Source organism: Equus caballus, chromosome 3 (genome assembly GCF_041296265.1).
Source record: "Equus caballus isolate H_3958 breed thoroughbred chromosome 3, TB-T2T, whole genome shotgun sequence".
In the NCBI taxonomy this organism is placed as follows: Eukaryota; Metazoa; Chordata; class Mammalia; order Perissodactyla; family Equidae; genus Equus; species Equus caballus.
Genome location: NC_091686.1, coordinates 87194402 through 87216474, shown reverse-complemented (window position 1 = coordinate 87216474; position 22073 = coordinate 87194402). Strand labels below are relative to the sequence as shown.

At 38.9% G+C, this 22073-nt stretch overlaps 1 protein-coding gene across 2 annotated transcripts in view; it reads left to right on the top strand.

Moving 5' to 3' along the window:
* Window positions 1-22073, top strand: part of ATP10D (ATPase phospholipid transporting 10D (putative)) — a 109985-nt gene that overhangs the window by 52805 nt on the left and 35107 nt on the right. For both annotated transcript variants that reach the window (XR_011437132.1, XM_023638138.2), the window contains exons 6-11: window positions 4183-4289; window positions 4573-4704; window positions 5123-5250; window positions 5367-5619; window positions 15186-15424; window positions 21772-21960. Coding sequence is in view for 1 of the 2 variants with exons in the window: in XM_023638138.2 (XP_023493906.1) it covers window positions 4183-4289; window positions 4573-4704; window positions 5123-5250; window positions 5367-5619; window positions 15186-15424; window positions 21772-21960 (1048 nt within the window). In the remaining variant the exon portion in view is untranslated. The remainder of the gene's footprint in view (window positions 1-4182; window positions 4290-4572; window positions 4705-5122; window positions 5251-5366; window positions 5620-15185; window positions 15425-21771; window positions 21961-22073) is intronic.

The following is a 22073-nucleotide window of genomic DNA, read 5'->3' as shown; positions in this document are numbered from 1 at the left end:
TGGGATGGAGAGAGTGGGAAGGATGGATTACAAAAAGGCATGAAGAAACTTTTGGGAGTGTTAAATATTTTCACTGTCCTGATTGTGACGATGGTTTCAAAGGGGATGTATGTCAAAACATCACATTTTACCTTTTAAATATGAGCAGTCGATTCTTATTAGTTATTCCTCAATAAAGTTGTTTACAATTTTAGAAAGAGTAAGACTTATCACGGAAGGAAGTGTGGAAGATAGCGGTAGCATCTTTAAGTAGCACCTGATACGGACAGGTGGTAGGGCAGGGATGGGGAGCTGTGCAAGGGAAGAGGGAAAGGGCTTGATCCAGATAAATAGAAAATACCAGAATTAAATCTTCAAGAATAAGAAGATGCCATGCAGACAGCTAAGTGCGGAGAATGGCTGACACTCCAGGTTGAGGGAGCAAAACAGGCAATGGCAGAGAGCATGAGACCATGGTGCGTTTGTGGAGTGTGGTTAAGCATGTCTGGAGTGTAGGTGAGCAATAAGGTAGACCATAAGGAGGCCAGATCTTAAAGGATCTTGTGTATTTTGCTTAAGATGAAATATTTATCCTGATTTTTTGGGGGTTACTATTAGAGAAAATTTTCCAAGGTCAAATTTTAGATGGTCTTCATGAAGAGACATTAGGCAGATGTCCCTCTCTCATCAGAAACATGCTCATAAATCATCTCTTAGGATGAGTCCTTCTCTAGGATTATTTCCTCTAGTTGCTGACTGTCCATACAGTTTTCTTTTGTAAATGTCAGATTCAGGGTCTGCCAGTTTTTGAATGTGAGGTCAGATCTGTCTTAGCGTCCATCCCACACAGCCCTCCTCTGCCCACAGCGGGGAATGCTGGCTCCCCTAGCAGGCTCAGATTTGCCTCCAGCAAGGTGAATCTTGTTTACAGGCAGGAGACAGCAGGAAGGAACTCTAGTCGAGTGCTGTGTGATCTGAAGCATAGGAATATGCACAGAATCTGACACAGAGCATTTGTTTAGTAGATTTTTTTAAAAAAATTATAAAAATATTGTTGCCATACTAATTCTGATCCTGTGTCCCAATTCTGACAGCTTGGGTAGCATCTGAGACTACTCTCCTGCTGCCTCAGACCCTTCACTCTGGTGTGAAGTTAACCAGATTTCTGAGACTGGAGTCCTGATCTGCCTTTGTCAATCTCTCTCTTTATCCACTTTGGACATGATTCTTTGTTAATAGACACTTCTGAACATCACTTTCTGTTCTGGGTACTGAGTCTTGCCCCAGAGCCCTTACCTAGTCTTAAGGCTCTGCTACTTCCCGGTTCCCCAAACTATCATTTGCCTCTGGATTCCTAGACACCATGTTGGTCTGCCCTGTAGTTCTTCCATCGGTGGTGAGCACTTCTGAGTCTGTTTGAACATGTGCTGCTTACCTTCTGATTAGCATGGTCTGACCACTGAAGTGGCCTTCCTCTTGGAATCCACAACTAAAAGATGCTCTCTGCTTCCTCTCCCCTCCCTCAGATCCTGTCTTCCTCAGTGATTGGACATCCCTAGGTCTGCCCTGTTAATGCCTATATTGAGAGATGGCTTCAGCAATTTCAGGGAAACATTTAATGAGAGAATCAGCCCAGATTAATAGTGATTTTCTGTGAAACTGTTTTTAACCACTAGACTAGCTCCTGTCCTTTTCCTGCTTTGTAGCCTAAAATCAGCAAAATCGAGATGCTCAAGCTCACTCTCTATGTGATGCCTTCTGTGCTCTTCTTACTCTCAGGTAGAACGGACTGACTTCCTATTTATGCCTACATTGTATGCTGAATATCAGATTTCTATCATAATATCTGTAGTATTTCTATCACACTTACATATTTCTATATCAACCACCTCCTCTTAGACCACAGGAGACAAGATTGTATGTTTGTTTTTCCCTTCCCAGCCTCTGGGTGGGAGTGCTGGGCACATAGTCAATGTTACATAGGTTCTTGAATGGATGAGAGCTGTAGGTGGACAGTCAGTGCTTATATGGAATCCAGAGGTCCCATGCTGTAAGTGCCAGATGTCATACACCCGTCAAGTGCAGGCCATGTTTCGTATTTGGGGCCGGTGCAATCAAGATAGAAGCTGGGCTTCGATCTAAGGATCTAAGGATGGTAAGTAATCTAGAGTGATGTAATGGTGAAAATTAAGAATCCCAGGGGAAAAAAATCTTAATACTTATTAAAGAACTTTGGAAATGATGCTTTTATAGGTTAAATCTGTTCCTGTGATGGTTCTAGGGGTGACAAATGCTGTATTGATGAGGATTGTGTGGTGCTTGCCTGGGAATGCTATATGGAAATATAAAGTTAGGACTTAATTCCTTCATCTGTAGGATCAGATTAAACCCAAGGACGCTACGCTACTGGTTCTGACTGTGATCTCCTGGTTCTCCTGTTTGTACGTAAACCCAAATGAATGAAGGAATGTAAAAATACACCTCTTAGAAGAAAGTGTTTTACAAATTATTGTAGTGAAATGACAAATCTATTTTCCTCCTCCTTTGTGGTTTGAAGCCTTTTTTTTTTTTTTTTTGAAACCTTCTTTGAAGAGTTTTTATATTCTTTTCCTTGTAATTCCAGGAATCAAGGGTAACAGATGCAATAATCATCTTCCTATATGTAAGAAAGAAGAAGCAACTTATAGACCGAAGTATATTGCTTAGAAAACAATCTAATTTTAATGCTGAAATTAAGGGGTATTTTCAAAATATGTGAAATATGTTACTTTTTGCATATTTAAAAAATTTTTCCAATGATTTTTGCTCTGTATTTTTGCCAGTATAATAATTTAATCAAGTAATTACTTTGATACTTTTTAAACTGTGTGTTACAGAAGATTTCAAACATGCACAAGTAGAAAGAAAAGTGTAATGAACACCCATGGGCCTTCACTTAGTTTTAGCTATTTCATATTCTGCCAACTTTGTTTCAGTTATCCTCCAACTTCGTTCCCCACCCCTATATCACATCATTTCACTGTAAATACTTCACTTTGAATATGTTGCAGAAAAGGACTTTTTAAAAAACCAGAGTCATAACATCATCACATCTAATTAAGAACTATTTCTTGATATCATCTAATACCTAGTTTTTGTTCAGAATTCTCCAATTATCTCAAAAAGAAATTTTATAGTCAAATTTACTCTACCAGGCTCAAAACAAGGTCTACACATTGCATTTGGTTGATATGTCTCTAAATTTCCCCTCCCAAGAAACTGGATTATTTAGCTTGTAGAATTTATCAGGTTCTAGATTTAGCTGTTTGCATCCCTCCTGTGTCAAGTCCTCCTCCCCTCCATTTGCCTCCATGCCATTCATTTGTTGAATAAACCAGGTGACTTTGCCTGTAGAGTTTACTACATTTTAGATTTAGCCGACTGCATTCTTGCGGTGGTGATTGCCATGTTTTTCTGGCCCTCTTATTTCCTGTAAATTTTCAAGGGGCGCTTTCTGCACCTGATGAAAAAAATAGTTTCTCTTTCTAGAGTATGACAAACGTATACATATGTACGTACGTACACACTCACACAGGAAATATTGCATACAATTTCAAAGACTTCACAGATCTGAAGCCACAGACCCAGGTTGATTCACCCTTATAGAGGCTTAATTAGGTTCCCATGGAGATATGCACTTTCGATCCCATAACATCTGGAGGCCTGTGATGTCCCCTTGTCCCATTGGTAGTTCTGTTAAGATTGGTGTTGTCAGCTTTATCCTTTCATTATAAAGTTCCCCATCAGCCTTTCATGTAATGATTTTAGCAGCCCCTGATTATCATTGCCTAGAATGATCCTTGATTTCATCTGGATTGAAAATGGTAACTTTCTAATTCTATCAAGAACTTTTCCCTCATCGCTTCAAAATACAGTTTGTACTACGGAAGCAGGTTCCTTATTTGAAATATTTTTGAGTTTTTGTAGTATTAGAAGTTGAGAAACAATGAATAATAGAAAACAATGGTAGTTAGAAACTTACTGCCTCTTTTTCCCAGCAAAGCAAGTAACTGAAATAAAAGCAAATGGGCCAGAGATTTGAAACCTTTCCTGTGAACTGCCTGACTTAGTACTCCAATCAAGAACCTCGAGAACCATGATTTTTATTTTTACATCCTCACTTTTGCCATCTAAAAATGAATCTATGTGCTGTCTTTCATATAGAGAACATTCCAACAGAGAACGCGTGGGTCTCAGTAAAGAAAATTTACTACTTAGAGGATGCACCATTAGAAACACAGAGGCTGTTGTGGGCATTGTGGTTTATGCAGGTTAGTTACAATTCTGATTTTTCACCATTGTCTCCTCTCTGTTTTTCTACAAGTTAGCATTTTCCATTTCCTCAAAATGTAATCTGCAAAAGCAGAAAGGAAACTTTGTCTCAATAAACTTAATCATTGGTCTCTTTTTCTAAATGGAACACAAAAGGAAGCATTCAAAATATAGTATGTAACTACTTTTTATTAAATTGTCTGCCAGAGAGATTTTAAGTAAGATATTTGCTACCTGGCTTTAATTTACACATTTTTCTGACATGTTGTATTACCTTTGTAGGCCATGAAACCAAAGCAATGCTGAACAACAGCGGTCCAAGATATAAACGCAGCAAATTAGAAAGAAGAGCAAATACAGATGTCCTCTGGTGTGTCCTGCTTTTGGTTATAATGTGTTTAACTGGTGCATTGGGTAGGTAAAATTTGATTCTTTGCTGTCATCTTCTCAGCAAGATATTCATTTAAAAGAATTTTATTTTCAAAATATTTATGAATGTTTGACTTTTGTAAGGGCGGTTTTCTTTGCCAATCATTTTTTTCCTCACATCTTTATCGCTCTCATTCTCTGACCTGAAAAGCATTAATGTTGATTATATCCAGTTACACATGGCCACAGTACTAAAAAGAACTGGAAAGAGATTTAGAGAGAGAGAGAGAGAGGCAGAGACAGAAGAATGTGTAGCCTTTTGAATTTGAATGTTTACAAAAACAAACAATTGGTGTTCAACCAAAATAAATACTCTCATCCATCTTTCTTTAGGAATGAAGTTTTATATTTGCATAATATATATGTAGCATCCTTTTGATGTCTGTGTGGTTTTTTTTGAAAGGTCATGGAATCTGGTTGAGTAGATATGAAAACATACTCTTTTTTAATATCCCTGAGCCTGATGGACATGTCGTCTCACCACTCTTGGCAGGATTCTATATGTTTTGGACCATGATCATTTTGTTACAGGTAATTTCTACTGAGTTCATCAAAGAATTTTGAGATCTTTGTTACCTGTCTATCTATATTCAGTTTCTCATGTTTTCTTTTCCCCCTTCAATATTTTTTAAATTGGTTCTTCTTAGGTCTTGATTCCCATTTCACTCTATGTTTCCATCGAAATTGTGAAGCTTGGACAAATATATTTCATTCAAAGTGATGTGGATTTCTACAATGAGAAAATGGACTCCACTGTTCAGTGCCGAGCCCTAAACATTACTGAGGACCTTGGACAGATTCAGTACCTCTTTTCTGATAAGACAGGAACCCTCACTGAGAATAAGATGGTTTTTCGAAGATGTAGTGTGGCAGGCTATGATTACTGCCATGAAGAAAATGGTGAGTACTAAGCTTCTATGAAAACTAACCTTAAGACTGGTCCTTTTTTCACCCACGTAAAGGTTTGATAATTCTGGCGTGGAAGTTCTCTATTTAGGCGTTGGATACTTAACTCATCCAGATGGGCATTAAGCTTCATTGTTGTCCCTTCAGACTTAGTAGGTCAAAGTCAGGGAGTCTACTGCCATGGTTTCTTTAAAAGGAAAGTAAATTATCGGTAGTGGTAGAAGGCTAGGGGTTGGGTATGGTGACACTGATATTGCATTATAGATACTTCTGAGAATCTAATGAAACTGTGAACCATCTCCTTAAAAAATATTTTGAGAATAATTCCAAAGGGACTACAGCCTCCCCTAACCCCATCATTCAGCCCATAGGTACCCACTGATTCTTGTTTAAGAATGCTTAGTTTAAGACTAAATAAGATGAACTGAACGTCTAAGGCTAAGGAAGGAAATAAGTAAATTTCAAGTTTTCTTTAAAGAATTGAACTTTATTTTGTTACTTATAAAAGTAATATATACTTCTATGAAAATAATTCTGAGATGTGGCCAAAACAAATTAAAAGCCCTACTCTCTAGAGGTTAACCACCATTAACAATTTGATGAATATATAATCATTCCTTTATGTACATTCCTCTATAGGTGAACATAGATACTTACACATTTTTCCTTTTGTAAGTTAGAACATGTTATATTGTTTTGCACTGTGCTTATTTTATCCAACAATATCTCATGGACTTTTTCCCATAACTTAACATTTAAGTGCATAGTATTACATTATATGTGGTCAAGCTTAGTTTGCTATTATCACAGTGCTTGCAATTAATGTCACTTATTCATTCAACAAATATTTTGTGAGCTCCTAATATGTGGCATGAGTCCTAATCTCATGTAGTTTAGAGTTTAAGGTGAGGAGATAGACAAGATTAAGAATTATGATATGTTAATGCACAACCGGAAGGACCTACAACTAGAATATACAACTGTGTACTGGGAGGCTTTGGGGAGAAGAAGAAGAAGAAGAAAAAGAAAAAAGATTGGCAACAGATGTTAGCTCAGGTGCCAATCTTTAAGAAAAAAAAAGAATTATGACATGTAAAATAAAAAATTCATCATGCAATATGCATTTTTGTACATGTATATTTGTACAATTATTTTTATAAGATACATTTCTGGAAGTGGTATTACTGGATCCAGAGGTATGTGCATATAAAATTGTATAGGTCCTACAAAATTTACCTCTAAAATATCGTGCTAATTTACATTCCCATAACCCAGAAAAATAATACCTGTTTTTCATGCCCAGCCATAATGGAATGAAGTTATTCTTTTTAATCTATGTGATTTTTGTAGATGCTGTTAGCACTTCATTATTTTAATTTGTTTCCAATTAGTAATGAGATGTTTAACTTTTTATGTATTTCATCTGCCATTTGAATTTCCTCAGTAAAGTGATCTTATCCTTTTCCTGTTTTATAAATGAGTTTTTTATTTTTTGTAGTCTGTAGCAGGGGGGTGTTATTTATTAAGGCAAAGTTGATACTCACATTGTACGCCCCAGTCTAGGTTGTCTGTGGCCAGCGTCCATTTTCATATGTGCACTTGGCTTGAACGAGTGCTTACATAATTTGAATATCAATCCTGATTTTATCCTTTTCTTCTATATGTGGCAAATATTTTGCTAGTTCATCATTTATCAGTGTATTAGTTCTCTATTGCTGCATGGCAAACTACCACCAACGTCGTGGCTTCAAACAACACAAAGATACCATCTCACGGCTTCAGTGGGTGCAGGAGAGCTGCATCGTCCTCTCTCAGGGTCTCTCACCAGGCTGAAACCTAGGTGTCAGTTGAGACTGTGATCTTTTTTTTTTCTTCTCCCCAAAGCCCCCCAGAATATAGTTGTATACTGTAGATGTGAGTGCCTCTGGCTGTGCTATGTGGGATGTCGCCTCAGCCTGACCAACGAGCAGTGCCGTGTCTGCGGCCAGGATCTGAACCAGCGAAACCCCATGCCACCGAAGCAGAGCATGCGAACTTAACCACTTGGCCATGGGGCCAGTCCCAAGACTGTGATCTTACCTGAGGCTCGGGAAGCTCTTTTTAGCCCACTGGTTTTTGGCAGAATTCTGAATCTTGAGGTTCTACGGCTGAGGTCCTGCTTTCTTGCTGGCTCTTGACCTGGGACCATTTTGACCTCCTAGAGGTGGCCTGCCACAGCATGGCCCCTTGCTTCGTCAACACCAGCAGCAGAATCTCTAACTTTGATTCTCTGTGACTTCAGGAAGTCCTGACCCCTCTTTTAATGGGCTTACCTGATGAGATCAGATCCACCTAGGATAGTGTTCCTTTAGATTAACTCAAATTCAGCTGATTAGGGACTTGATCACATCTGCAAAATCCCTCCACCTTTGAGACATAACGAATTTAATCACAGAAGTGGAATCCCGTCATATTCACAAGGTGTGTGCACCAGGGGGCAGGAATCCTGGGGCCCATCTTAGAGTTCTGCCTACCAGTCTCTTAACTTTGCTAGGCTGTCTCTTCTTGTCAGAAGTTTTATATCTTTATTAAATAAGTTTTGTCAATTATTATGAATATTAGTAAGATTATGAATATTATGATTTCTACAGTAATGTTAAACTTAGACATCCCATCCTGCCCAAAATTTTAAAAAATATATTATATTTTATCCTAGGTATATATATATATTTTTAAGCCAGCTTTGTTGTTACCTGTCAGTTTGAAAGAGAAAATGTTGTGTATTTATCACGTAATCACTATTTAAATGTAAAAAATAGCTAGTCATATTGGAGATGATGATTCTCTGCCTTGTTTCATCTTCTTTATTGTATTTTTATTACAAAAGCAATATTATACAAAATTCAGATAAGCCCAAAGAGGAAAATTTAAAAGCCACCAATAACCCCCACCAGAGTGGACCACTGTTAACATTTTAGTGCATTTCATTTGAAATGTACACATTTATGTGTTTTTCAAATGAAAGTGGCACTACAGTGTACTTTTACTTTTATCCCCATTTTCTTAAGACTTCATCATGACCACCTTTCCATTCTCTCCTTATTGCTCTAGTGATTACACTGTATTACATTGTAATAATTAACAAAATTTATGTGACTAGTCCACCGTTGGTTTAGGCTGTCAGCAGTCATTTGCTGTGGCAAAGAATGCTGCAGTGAACATCACTGTAGCTAGACTTCTACATCCATTTGTGAGATTAGCGTTTTCCAAAATTCTTTGACTATAATCCCTATTTTCGAGAAGTATCTTATAGCAGTAATGTTTCACAAAACATACAGCAGAAAGCGCTGCATTATTTTTGTATTTGTAGCATTTTAGAGGGTTAATACCAGCCCTCTCCCACCCCAGTCCCTGAGCGTGCACGCTCCCGCCCCATGAGTACTTCTCTTCTGTGGCCCCTCATGCAGAGAAGATACCAAGTGACCGAGCGCCAAATGCTATCCTGACTGAAGTTTGGTTGATAAGACACCCGTCTGTGAACCATGGAGTGTTGCACTACTTCTAGAAGGTGCTGACTTTGCCCGTGAACACTTCTCTACCATTGATACATTTAGAGCCTCCTGAGAGAGAAAGTGTTGAGTATTCATCACATAATCACAATGCAAATGTGAAAAATAGCTGGTCATTAGTAATGGTTTAAAAACAAGCACATGTGTACACACACACACACTTTCTCCCTCTGAATGCTGAAGAGGGTAATGGTAGGGACTAATTCTCCCCAGAGCTTAACTCTGAGACATAGTAATTTTCACTGAAATGAAAACTCATTAACCCTTCAAGATTTTCTGGCAAAGCATTGCCTGGGAGATACTTCCATGAAGAATATTGCTGCTAGGAAATACCCCCTTGCACATATGCAATCGAACTAATAAACACATCTGATGATACCATTTTATGTTTTAAAATCTTGCAGCTTAGAAATTTGGTGCATGGACAAGCAGCATCGGCAACACTTGGGCATGTGTTAGAAACATGGTATCTCAGGCCCCTCTTTAAAACTTCAGTTAAAATCGTTATTTAATAATATCCCCAAGTGATTTATATGCATTTAAAAAATTTTTTAACTCTCCTTCAAAAGATTACTGAAAGAGAATGCCTTTTTTAATAATAAACTTTTTAGCTGAGAATAATGAATAGTTTTAGATTTACAGAAAACTTAAAAAGATATTATTGAGGGTTCTATTGTGCCCCTCCACTCAGTTTCCCCAGTTAGCATCTTACATTAGTCTTATGATAAATTTGTCATAAGAATGAACCAATATTTATATGTCATTATTAACTGAAATCCATACTTTATTCAGATTCCCTTTGTTTTTACCTAGTGTCCCTTTTCTGTCCCAGGATCCCATCTAGGAGAGCACATAACACTTGTCATCATTTAAACTCCTCTAGACTTGACAGTTTCTCAGACTTTCCATTTTGGATGAACTTAAGAGTTCTGACGGGTACTCTTGAAGGATTTTGTAGAATGTCCTTCAATTTGGGTTTCTCTGGAGAGTGCCTTTATGATGCACAGTTTGTGAATCTGATGTACATGGTAGCAGCATTTAGTAGTTTCCCAAAACAGATTTTGGAATCAGGCCTCCTGAGTCTGATTCCCTTCTTCACAGCCTACAAGCTGTGTGACCCTGGGAAAGTTATCTAATTTCTCTGGGCCTCAACAAAAAGGATCAATAATGGTATCTACTTCATTGGGTGTTAAGAGGATAAGAGAAGATAATTCATGAAAAGACTCTTACAGCATGGCACACAATAAATTCCTTGTAAGTGTTAGCTGCTATTATTGTTGTCAAAATAAGAAATAAGCTTGTCTTTTGAGGAGCTCATGGTGCAATGTGGGAGACAGACATGGAAACATAAAAATGCCTTGTTAAGTGTCATAAGATTAAAGTTGGTGTTCTTGTTCCATATTGTTTGATTTTCAGGCAGTCAGTTTCAGAGGTAGATTTTTGTACCAATCGAAGTTTGGGGCCTTGAGGGATAATAGACAAGAAATTCTTGGAATGTTGGAAATGTATGGGGAATTAGCTTAGAATGAAAGGTTAGTGTGTCAGGGATTTGTGGATGATACAGCTGGAAGAAGCTCAGCTGAGTGTGCTGTTTACAAGCAGGTGAAAGTGGAACATTGGAAATGGTTAGGGTATTAGTTCATAGCAAAATGTTGGATGGAAGGTATGTGGATGGTACAGTGGAAAGAAGTTCATCTGACTGTGCTGTGCTGTTCACCCCTGTTTGCAGCCCTTTGGCGAGTACATTGAAAAGTGTGATAAACTTTTGTTCCATAGTCTCACGCTCACTTCTTCCGTATACAAATAAACGTAAGTAGTAGACTATGGACAGGTTACTGGATATTTGAAGAGCGGAATCAGAAGAGAAGACAGATTAGAGATTAAATAAGAAAGAGAAACAAAGTAGTAAACCTAGTACCTAACCCAGGATTTACCTTGAGACAAAGGACTTTGTATGTTTTCTCTTATGAGTCATAGGGCAAGAATTCCTGCCCCTCTTTGAGGCATTCGTGGAACTAATGAGAACCTACTTTCAGAGACATAGGAAAAGTCTTCATGATCATTTGGGTAGATTTTGTTTACCAATATGATAATAAGCCCTTGCTTCTCATACCCAATTTTTGAAAAATTTTTACTGAGTCTAGAAGTATTGCTTCAGTAGCTTTGTTTTCTGAATCACATTGTAACTTTACTAGTCTGTTTACTTCTCATAGCTTTCCACAAAATGATTACAGATTACTCTATGAATTTTTACTCTACTCTTGGAGTTCTGCTTACCCAGCAAGTTTGTCCTACAGTAATAGCTGAGCTCTCTGGCATTGTACAAATTACACAGTTGCATGATGACTACTTTCCCTAATGATGGCTAGAGGAAATTCCTCAAGTATAGCCTCCATGTTTAAATATGTTTTATAATACTCTACTTATTTTTAAAATGGTGTCACATCATCAATAAATTTCTATAGCTACACAAAGACTTATCAACCTCAGCATTATTGACTTTTGGGGGTCGATTACTCTTTGCTGTGGGGGATGTCGCATGCATTATAAGATGTTTAGGAGCATCCTTGGCCTCTGCCCACTGAACACTGGTAGCACTGCTCCCCCAGTTGTAATGACCAAAAGCATATATACACATTGCCAAATGTTCACTAGGGGACAAATTCACCCCTTGTTGAGAATCTCTGAGCTAACCTGTCGTATATAAGTAACCGCTAAGGAGATATAATGTAGTGGATACATGTACTGTCTTTTCAGTCAGAAAAACCTAAATTCAGGTCCCAACTCTACTCACAACTAGCTGTTTAAGCATGGTCAAAGTACTTATTCTCTCTGGATCTTAGTCTCCACAGCTGCAAAGTGGAGCAGTGATAGTTCCTACCTGATAGCATTATTTTTAAGGTGAAAAGGGAATATATAGATAGAGATGTTTATTGAAAGGACCTAACCAAGTGCTTGATAAAAAGGAGGTACTCAATAACTAAGTCACTACCATACAGCTTTCCCTTGATGCTAGAGATGTTTCATTCCTATGTCTATTCATACATTCATTTACTAAATATTTATTTATTTAAACTACAAAACATGGGCTCATGGAAATCAAGCAGGGGAAGATTGACTATGTAAAATTATAAGGAAAAATATATGTTAACAGATATGGCGATATTTTGAAACAATATAACATGAGGACTCGGAGCACTGGCTGTGGAGCTTATAGAACTGGATATAAGACCAATGTGTATCACTTTGTGAGATGGGGAAGATTACTCAGTTTTGATGTCTTTATTTCTAAAATGGAGGTATTAGTGGTGTCTACCTCAGCAGGTTATGGTGATGAAATGGGACAAATGCCTGGCATGTAGTAACACTGAGCACATGGTAGCTCTAAAGGCCCAGTGAGTGAGAGCCAGTACAGTTACAGAGGTCATCAGTGAGGAACTGGCATTTGAACCAAGCCTTTTGAAATGTTCAAGATTTATTGAAGTGGAAAGGAAAAGAATGGATATTCTGAGCAAAGGCACAGGTGAGAAGGGAGAACTTCGGAATGTTTGGAATGCGATAAGTGGATGGGTTTTTGAAGCTGAAAGGTGCTACAGGGAAACATTCTATATCTTTTAGGCAGAGAATATGATGAAACTTGCAGAACTGCAGAACTGGAAAGGATCTTGAAGTCATTGAATCCAAATTGTCCATTCTGCCAATAAGAAAACAGAGGCCTAGAAAGAGCAAGTGATTTGCTGAAAGCCACTTAGTCTTTGGAAGAGTTGGCTTCTAGAACCCAGGATCACCACATTGCCTCTTAGCCTCTCCTTGTCCTGAAAAACTAGTCAGAAACTATTAAAATAAATAGGATATGCAAATAGTCTTTATTTTATAAATTAACTTGCCACAAGCCTTACTTTATTCAGTAGCTAGACTTGGCCTGAATACAGACAACTAGCAATCCAACAAGCACATATGTATTGATGGTCTGCTCTATATTCCAGACACTGAACATAATGATAAACAAGACAGACAAGGCTCCTGCTCTCACTTCTATTGGAGAAAATAGTCACAAATAAATTAATTTTTAAGTCAAGAGAAATATTAAACAATGAAAAGTGCTTTGCAGAGAATTAAAATGGGGTGATATGATATACAATGATTGGAAGGCAGCTTTGGATTGGATAGTTGAGCAAGGCCTCTCAAAGGGGGACATTAGAGCCTAGGTCTGAATAACATAATCTTGAAGTTCAGGGGCAAAAACCTTGCAATTAGAGGGAGCAGCTAGTATAGAGGCCCTCAGGCTGAAATGAGCTTGGTAATTTTCAAAGTAAAGAAAGAAGACCAATGAGGCTAGATTTTAGTGGAAGTCTGGAAGAGGGATGGGCAAGAAAGTTAGAAAGGTCAGCAGAAATCAGATCCTTTTGAGTTATATAAGCCAAGATTAAGAGTTCAGATTTTATTCTAAGTGAATTGTGAAGCCACTGGAGAGTTTTATGCAAGAGTGATCTGATCTGCTTTATCTTTTAAGAAGATCACTCTAGCTACTGTTTGAGGAATGGATTGCAGAGGGGCAAGGAGATCAGTTATGAGGCCATTGCACTGGTCCAGTTGAGTGATGATGGTGCCTTGCACTAAGGTAATGGAGGTAGAGAGAAGTTGAGATACTTGGGATATATTTTGGATGAATAATGGACAGCTGTTGGTGACGATCTGGATATGGGGGCTGGGGAAGAAGAGAGGAATCAAGGAGAATCCTAGATTTTTGGAATAAGTAACTAGATAGATAGTTAGGTGCCATTTTCAAAGATGGGGAAAGCCAGAAAAAGAGTAAGTTTGAGAGGGAAGAGGAGGAGAATTCTATTTTGACCATGTCAAATGTAAGTTATCTATTATTTATTTACACGAGTATTATATTGAGTTTCTATCACTCACTGCTTCAGGATCTGGGAATATCATATTACAAAACAGACGAAATTCTCTGTACTTTTGGAGTTTATATTCTACTGGATGATTCAAAAAATAAAAAGGAATAACATATATAGTGTATAGATCGTGGTAAGTCCTGGGACAGGATTTATAATAAATAGTGTGGCTAGATCTGGGAAGTCTTCACTGCCAAGGGGTCATGATAAGAGACTTGAGGGAGGTGAGGGAGTGAGCCTTGCAGATATCTGCTTGAAGAGCCTCCTAGACATCCAGCTGGAAGTGTCAAGTGGAGAGTTGGATATATGATTCTGGATTCCAGTCAGAGCTTGGAGGTGAAGGTATAGATTTGGAGTTCTTGTGCACAGAGATGATATTTCAAAGATGGGACAGATGACATCACCAACAAAGAGTATATAGGTGGAGAAGGAAAGGAGCTCCTGCAGCAACCCAATATTTGAGGGCTGAGGAGAAGAGAAGACAGCAGGAGAAATTAAGAAGGAACAGCCATTGAAGTAAGAGGAAAAACAGGTACCCATGGTGTCACGGAAACCAAATAGCTATTTGGTCAACTCTGAAGTTGAATTCAAAGAGAGAATGGTCAACTCTGTTGGATATTGCTAAGAGTTCAAATAAGATATGGACAGATGCGACCATTAGATTTGGTAGCATGGAGATCATTGGTGACCTTGACATAAAGTCATGAGATTGGTTGAGGAGAGATTGGTATAAGTGAAAGAGAGGAGAGCTGGAAGGGTGAAGTCCTTGAGAAGGCCAGAGGAGTGGGATGCAGATGACAAGTGCAGGGTTTGGCATTTAAAACGTTATCCATAGTAGTACGAGGGAAGACAGAGAGTTTGGATACAGATGGAGATAGGTTGGTAGATTTGATGATGGGAAAAGGAGGGGGTTCTTATGTGATTGCTTCTACTTTTCTCAATGAGGTAAGTTCATTAACTAGGTGTATTGAGGGAGGGGAGTTTGGAGGCCAGGTTTGAAAAGGGAGGACATGGTGTGACATAGCTGTTTAAGTAAATGCCTGACATATTCAACTTGCAAGTGGTTCTTCTCAGGTAATGACCCAGTGTAATTTTTATCCCTCAGCCAAGAGGTTAGACTCCTATCAGGAGGCTGTCTCTGAAGATGACGATTTTGCAGACACTCTCAGCGGTTCTCTCAGCAATATGGCGAAACTGAGGGCCCCCAGCTGCAGGGCAGTTCATAATGGACCTTTGGGAAGGAAATCCTCGAATCATCTTGCTGGGAGCTGTTTCGTTCTAGGAAGTGGAGAAGGAGCCAGTGAAGTGCCTCACTCCAGACAGGCTGCTTTCAGTAGCCCCATTGTAAGTGTGAATGCATGACTTGACTTTGCGCATCCTTAATAAATGCTGAAAGAACATCCTTGTGATTATGACAGAGCCAAACGATGTTGTCTTTTCTACCTGAGAAGAGGCTACGTAATTGCAGTTCAGTGTGATTGCCACACATTATTAGAAGTATAAACAAACAATATCACAACTTCCTAATTTGGGGGATACTTCAGTGTTGAGAGATAGTATATCATTTCTGAAAAAACATATTTCTAATCAGGGCTGATCATGCCTGAGCCTGAAGAAGGCTGCCTTGCTTTAAGGATCGTGGCTCACTCTCAGAACCAGCAAAGCTTACCAGAGTTATGCCATAGACAGGTAAGTACGTATGTCTAAGTCATAGGGAAATTCAAAGGCCTTTTGGTACCCTCCAAGACCTTTTTATCTTTCTGTAATCTTGCCCCAAATCCCACCAAACCTGTATCTTCTTCCCCGTTCCTAGTCCTCAGAATGGCATTTTCTGATATTTCCATTTCACAGCTCAACAAGGTGTATACTTGAGTCTGAGGGGCAAGTTTTGGGTACTGTCTAGTTACACCCATTGAAAAATCCATGTTACTGCAGAAAAATATGGAAGACCATGTGGAAGATGGGAAAGAAGAAAGATACTTGTATGAAAGAATTAGAAATCAAAAGTTTTGCTGTGCTTAAAATTACTCTATAAAATTTCCACTGCCTTTTTTGTCTTCCACATTCCATTAACTCTTGTGTTTTACCAAGGTAAGGGTTCCCCAGCCATAAGACTGGTAACTGGTTGGTGAACTGTCAAATAAGTGACATAACAGGAATGAATCAGCTTTGGGGAAACTTTGTGTTTCTATATTGAATTTATTGTTTGATTTTCATAGTAGTGGCATGATCTATGAAGACCGCATCAGTCGTATTTGTCCTGGAAAGGCCTTGAGGGGAATCTCCTGGCTCTTTTCAAAGTTACCAACAAAAATTGCAGCAACAAGGGTGAATGTTTCAGTGCAACTCATTTTGTTCATTTCTGGGGCACTAGGATATAAAACCTGTCATATTGTATCTTTGCCTTATGTCAGGCTGTTCCAAACATCTAGAATTCATTTTTCTCCAACTTATGAAAAAAAAATAAGGAAAGAATGCAGATAACCTCTGCTCAGTACTCACTTTAAGGCTATATCAGAAATAGATATATATTTTCTCCTCTTGTCTTTCTACCTGTTCCTCTACTGATATTTTACATTTTCCACCTACCTGAAGTTAACCACATGTTGACTCGTATTTACTTGCAAGGAGTGTGATATTAGCAACCAGGTGGGACTGTGCTATACCCACTCTTGGTTTCCTGATCCAGCCTCACTCTCTTCTTGGAACAAATGATTATTTCTTAGTTTAAAGTCTTGGTGCTTTTGTCTATACCATTTCCCCTGTCTAAAATTTATTTTCCCTCACAGCTTACCCTGATCTACCAAATCTGATGACATATTTATTTCTTTAAAAAAATTCCTTAAATATCCTCTCTTCTGAAGACTTCTCTCAGCTTCTGAGCTCTGTGTCCTACACATTCCCTCCCTCCCTTGGTCCTTATTACATTGGACTTATTTCCACCTCTGACATATAGTACCATTTGCTCCTTGAGAGCGAGGACTTACTCATCGTGAATCCTCAGCATCTGGCACAGTGTCTCACATGTCCATTCTCAATAAAGCAACTTCAAAAGCTGTTAAATTAAGCTGCTTAACAGGCTCAGTCTTCCCATTCAGTCCATTTTGTTTTCATTTGACCTATATTCCAATGCCATGTGTCACTTGATTATATGGACTCTCTGACGTTATTGTTTTGGTGTTGTTTTCACTACCACACCTTTATATATAAGATGGTCTTCTTAAAATAAGAGATCATCTCTCACTCTTGCTCTAGACAAGATGATTTTATGCTTTTTGGAGACTAAAGATTATTTTAAGAAAGCTATAGATCCTTTGACCTGAAAAATTAGCGTCTATAAAAATTTTGCCTATGATTCCAAAATCCCATCTGTGAAGCCCAGGTTGAGAACATCAGCTTGAGAGCCCACTGAGAGCTGTGATGTCTAGAAGTGGAATATTGTAAGATAGCATCTTTCATGGGTGGCAAGTTGAGAGCCAGAGAGCGAGGATCCTAGACAGGGTGCTGGCAAAGACACGCCAGCCTTTGGGAATTAGAATGTCATTGAGGCCTGTGAGTGTTGGGTTCGTATTACCTAATGTCTCTGTGCTTCTTTAATCCTCTAGAGGTTTTCATTCAACAAGCATGCTGTTCATTCTACCTGGATCTCTGTTCTCTCAGATCTTTGTTTGCCTATCTCCTCCCTGTCACTGAGGTCTCAGCTCAGATGTCACCTCCTCAGTAAACCTTTCCTGCCGCCCAATCCAAAGTACTTTCCAAAGTACTCCTTTCCTCTCTCCCTGCATGCCCCGCCCCCATCTCTCTTTGTCTCAATCTAGAAGTATCTTACTTATTTGTTTATAGGTTAGTGTTTTGGATCTGCTGTTTCCTCCAACTAGAATGTGCGTTCCGTGCAAACCAGGATTCTGTCTGTCCTATGCACTCCTCTTTCCTTGAGGGGTGCCTGGTGCCATAGGTCAACAATAAATGTTTGTGAGATAAATGAGTTAATTAATGGATTAATGGGAGATAATGGCATAATACTAGACACTGGGATGTAAAATGAATAAGACATGCCCCCATCCTTCAGTTTTGTTCTAGGTAGAGGAGGCAGACATAATCAGATCAATCAATCAATCAAGTCCTGTATTAAAGATGCAGTAATAGCAGTTAATCCAAAGTATAGTGAGGGCCCAAAGAAGGAGTGATCAGCTCTAAAGGGTTGAGGAGGGATCAAGAAAGGCTGAGCAAAAGAGGTAAAATTTGAGTTCGGATTAAACTCATGAGTAGGAACTACAGAATAGAAAAGGAAGGGAAAGCATTTGGGGCAGACAGTGTGTGCGGCAGGCAAAGGCTCAGAACCACAGGACTGTGGGAGAAGGTGGTGTGGAGGACGAACTGTCAGTGCGTGGTTATTGGCCTCTGGCTTTTTCCTTCAGATCTGTAGTATTGAGGAATCCGAGGAAGGTAGAAGAAGGCGTTTGCGTCCACCCTTAAGCCAAAGTTGTAGAGGTGGAGTGGTGAGCCCCTCCAATGGGAGTGGGGTGGCAGTGGGAAATGAAATAAAAACCTTGGGTACAAGTGGAACTAGGAGGAGTAGGGAGCAGTCAATTTTGTAATATAGGATCCCAATGAGCAAGATTTGGATCTTAGGAAAAACGCCTATGGATACAGTCATACAGGTAAGAATTGCATGTGATAATTCTATACTTTCTCCTCAATTCAGTCACTAAATATCTTAGTCATTAGGGATTAATTTGTTAATTAATCCAACTAAAGACCAACTAAAGCAGAAGAATGCTCTATGCCCGCAGCTTCATTTTGATGTGGGTCTTTCCTTAAATCTTCTGTGTTCTTCTTTCTGTATTGTTTTATGATGCCTTTAGGGTCTTTTATGGTCCTGAGTTCCTGGATTTTTCTCCTGTTCATTTTGAAAATACTTTTTATAAACGCAATTTTGCCAACCAGAGGTTCAACTTTGACCAGCTCTAGTATCTCTCTCTTTTTTTTTTTTTTTTTTTTGAGGAAGATTAGCCCTGAGCTAACATTGCCACCAATCCTCCTCTTTTTGCTGTGGAAGACTGGCCCTGAGCTAACATCCATGCCCATCTTCCACTACTTTATACGTGGGACACCTGCCACAGCATGGCTTGATAAGCAGTGTGTAGATCCATGCCTGAGATCCAAACTAGGAAACCCCGGGCCACCAAAACGGAGCACACAAACTTAACTGCTGTGCCACTGGGCCAGCCCCGTAGTATCTCTTTTATTCTCATGGTCACGGCACAGGTCCTCAGTCATGCAGTTATCAATTTCCTGAATGACATAATGGGTTGACTTATGTCAATAGCGTTTATCACGCAGGTAGAAGTTATAAACATTTTATTAGTTTTAGATTGACTTCAGAATACAGTAGAGTCCTTATGTTCTGAAGCCAGTCAATGTGGAGATTATTGATACAATGAAATCACTGTTAGCTTCTAAGGTGTCTAACTCAATCCCAAACATGTTCCATAAAACAAATGTCTCTACAAAATAAATTTGGGAAGCATGTACATACTAACCTCTTCTTGGAGATTCTCAGTACTCACTAAACTCTCTGAGAAGCGCTGCAATAAAGAAACCTGCTTAAACACTTCTTAAACTTATTTCAGTATGAAACTCTTGTTTCCTTTTTTGCCTAATAGATATTAACATTCTGAGAAAGATGCCTCTGGAAATATTGCTCCAATCCATGGAGCCTCACAAGCACGAGATGACAGTATAATCAATCGTAGGCCTTTGCAACATTACCCACACGTCCCTTGGTTGACTAAACATTGAGTGAGAGGGAAGTCTCTCAGACTTTACCACTCTCTTCTACTGATGTTGGCAAGGAGATCCTTGAGGAAAGGGTTCTTCTCCAGTAACTGAGGACTTAGCAAGGTACCGGCTCAGTGTCACCATGTATGTGAGACTCATGAGGAAGTGTGGTGGACACCTTAATGAGCAGCCATCAGAGTAAGAGTGCCTCTGAACTCCGTCAGGCTGCACCGGGACTCCAACAGTGTTCAGCCCAGTATCACAGGACAGTGGATATTGATATTTTAGATAGATATTTAAAAATGCTTTGTGACAGCAGATAATTTGGATTTTTAAAACCCATTGTGAGCCTGGTAACCTGCCTGAAGGTGAATGTGTCTTTCAAGAAGGAAAAGGAACATTAAATTATTTGGGTTCCTGTTGTGCTGCTCTCGTATCTCTCATTATCTTATTTACTTTATACAACTGCCCTGTGAGGTATGTGTTATGTTTACCATTATTCAGAAGAGGAAAATGAAGCTCAGGGGTTTTGAGTAAGCTAGCTAGAATGCAGTGAGTCTAGAACCAGAACCCAAACCCATATGATTTCCAGCCTGTGCTTTTTTCTTATTAAGCCTATGCTAATTCTCACCAAACTCCTAACCATGCAATACAAGCCATGGTCTTCTGAGTCTACTGTCACACATCTTCTTATTTTACTCTTTTCTCTAAATCACCTCTCCTGGCTTTCCTGCAGTCAGTGTGCTTTGCCAGCTAACTGCGTCTAGGACGCCTCTGAATACAATGGAGCTTTTGTAAAAACTTGAATCAGAGCGGATGGTCCCTCTTTCGACTTATCTGAAAAATTTCTAAAGCAGTTGACTATATGTTACAGATTATAAACAGATTTCTACTACAACATTCTTTTGTTGAAACTGTTACTCTTAAATAAGTGTGAGAAGCACTGTGTTAAACAAAATAGAGTACTTTTTTTTCAGTAACAACTTCTCAGAGGCAATTTGTACTAAGAATCTTTAAGAGGAGGGCACAGGGCATAGTTGCCAAATAGATTTGACCATCAGAAATCTCTTGGAGGAACCCTCACTAATGTCTTATAGAACACTGTTAGGAAATGCTGGTTAAATCTGTTAGTCTGCTCATGGTAATTTTTATTTTGGAGGGTTGGTTTATTACAATAGTAGTGACTTGAGCTATAAAATATTATGTTAGAATAATATAGTATGAATAACACTCTCACTTTAAAAACATCTGAGGGGCCGGACCAGTGGTGCAGTGGTTGAGTTCGCACGTTCTGCTTCTCAGTGGCCTGGGGTTCGCCGGTTTGGATCCCAGGTACGGACATGGCACCGCTTAGCAAAGGCCATGCTGTGGTAGGCGTCCCACGTATAAAGGACAGGAAGACGGGCATGGATGTTAGCTCAGGGCCAGTCTTCCTCAGCAAAAAGAGGAGGATTGGCAGTAGTTAGCTCAGGGCTAATCTTCCTCAAAAAAAAAAACCCAAAAAACATTTGATACTCGTCAGTTGTTGTTGGATGAATTTATGCCCAAGGTAGAATCCTAGACACGATAAAATACAATGCTGGCACTATATATTTCAAAATTTAAAAAAAAAAACACTCAACTAGATTATGATGAAAGGCATTGGTCCTATTTACTGTTTAGTTTAAGTCAATAGTCAAGGTAGCCTCCATTCATATTGTGCCTTCTGGATCTTCCATGTATTTATTTTTTGTCTTTTATTTTCCTATTCTTACTTCCCATGATACCATGTACATTAAATCTTTTTTGGAAGAGTAAAGTTTACTGTCTCATGCTTCATAGATCTGGTTATAAATGCTGCTTTTCATGTAGATTTAAAACTCATTTTTAGATACTTATTGTAACAACACTTTGTCTTATTGGATCTTTAGGAAACAGATGTGGTACCAGACACCAGGCTTTTGGACAAGTTTAGTCAGATGACACCTCAGCTCTTTACCCCACTAGATGAGACCATCCCAGATCCACCACTGGAGACTTTGTACATCATTGACTTCTTTATTGCATTGGCAATTTGCAACACAGTAGTGGTTTCTGCTCCTAACCAACCACGACAAAAGGTGAGGTCTCTAATGCAAACAAAGGTCACCTTCCAGAAGAGAAGTTTGGGATTGAATGTACTTGTACTGGTCTTGTTATGCAGATCATAATTAATAATAGTAATAATAGCTAA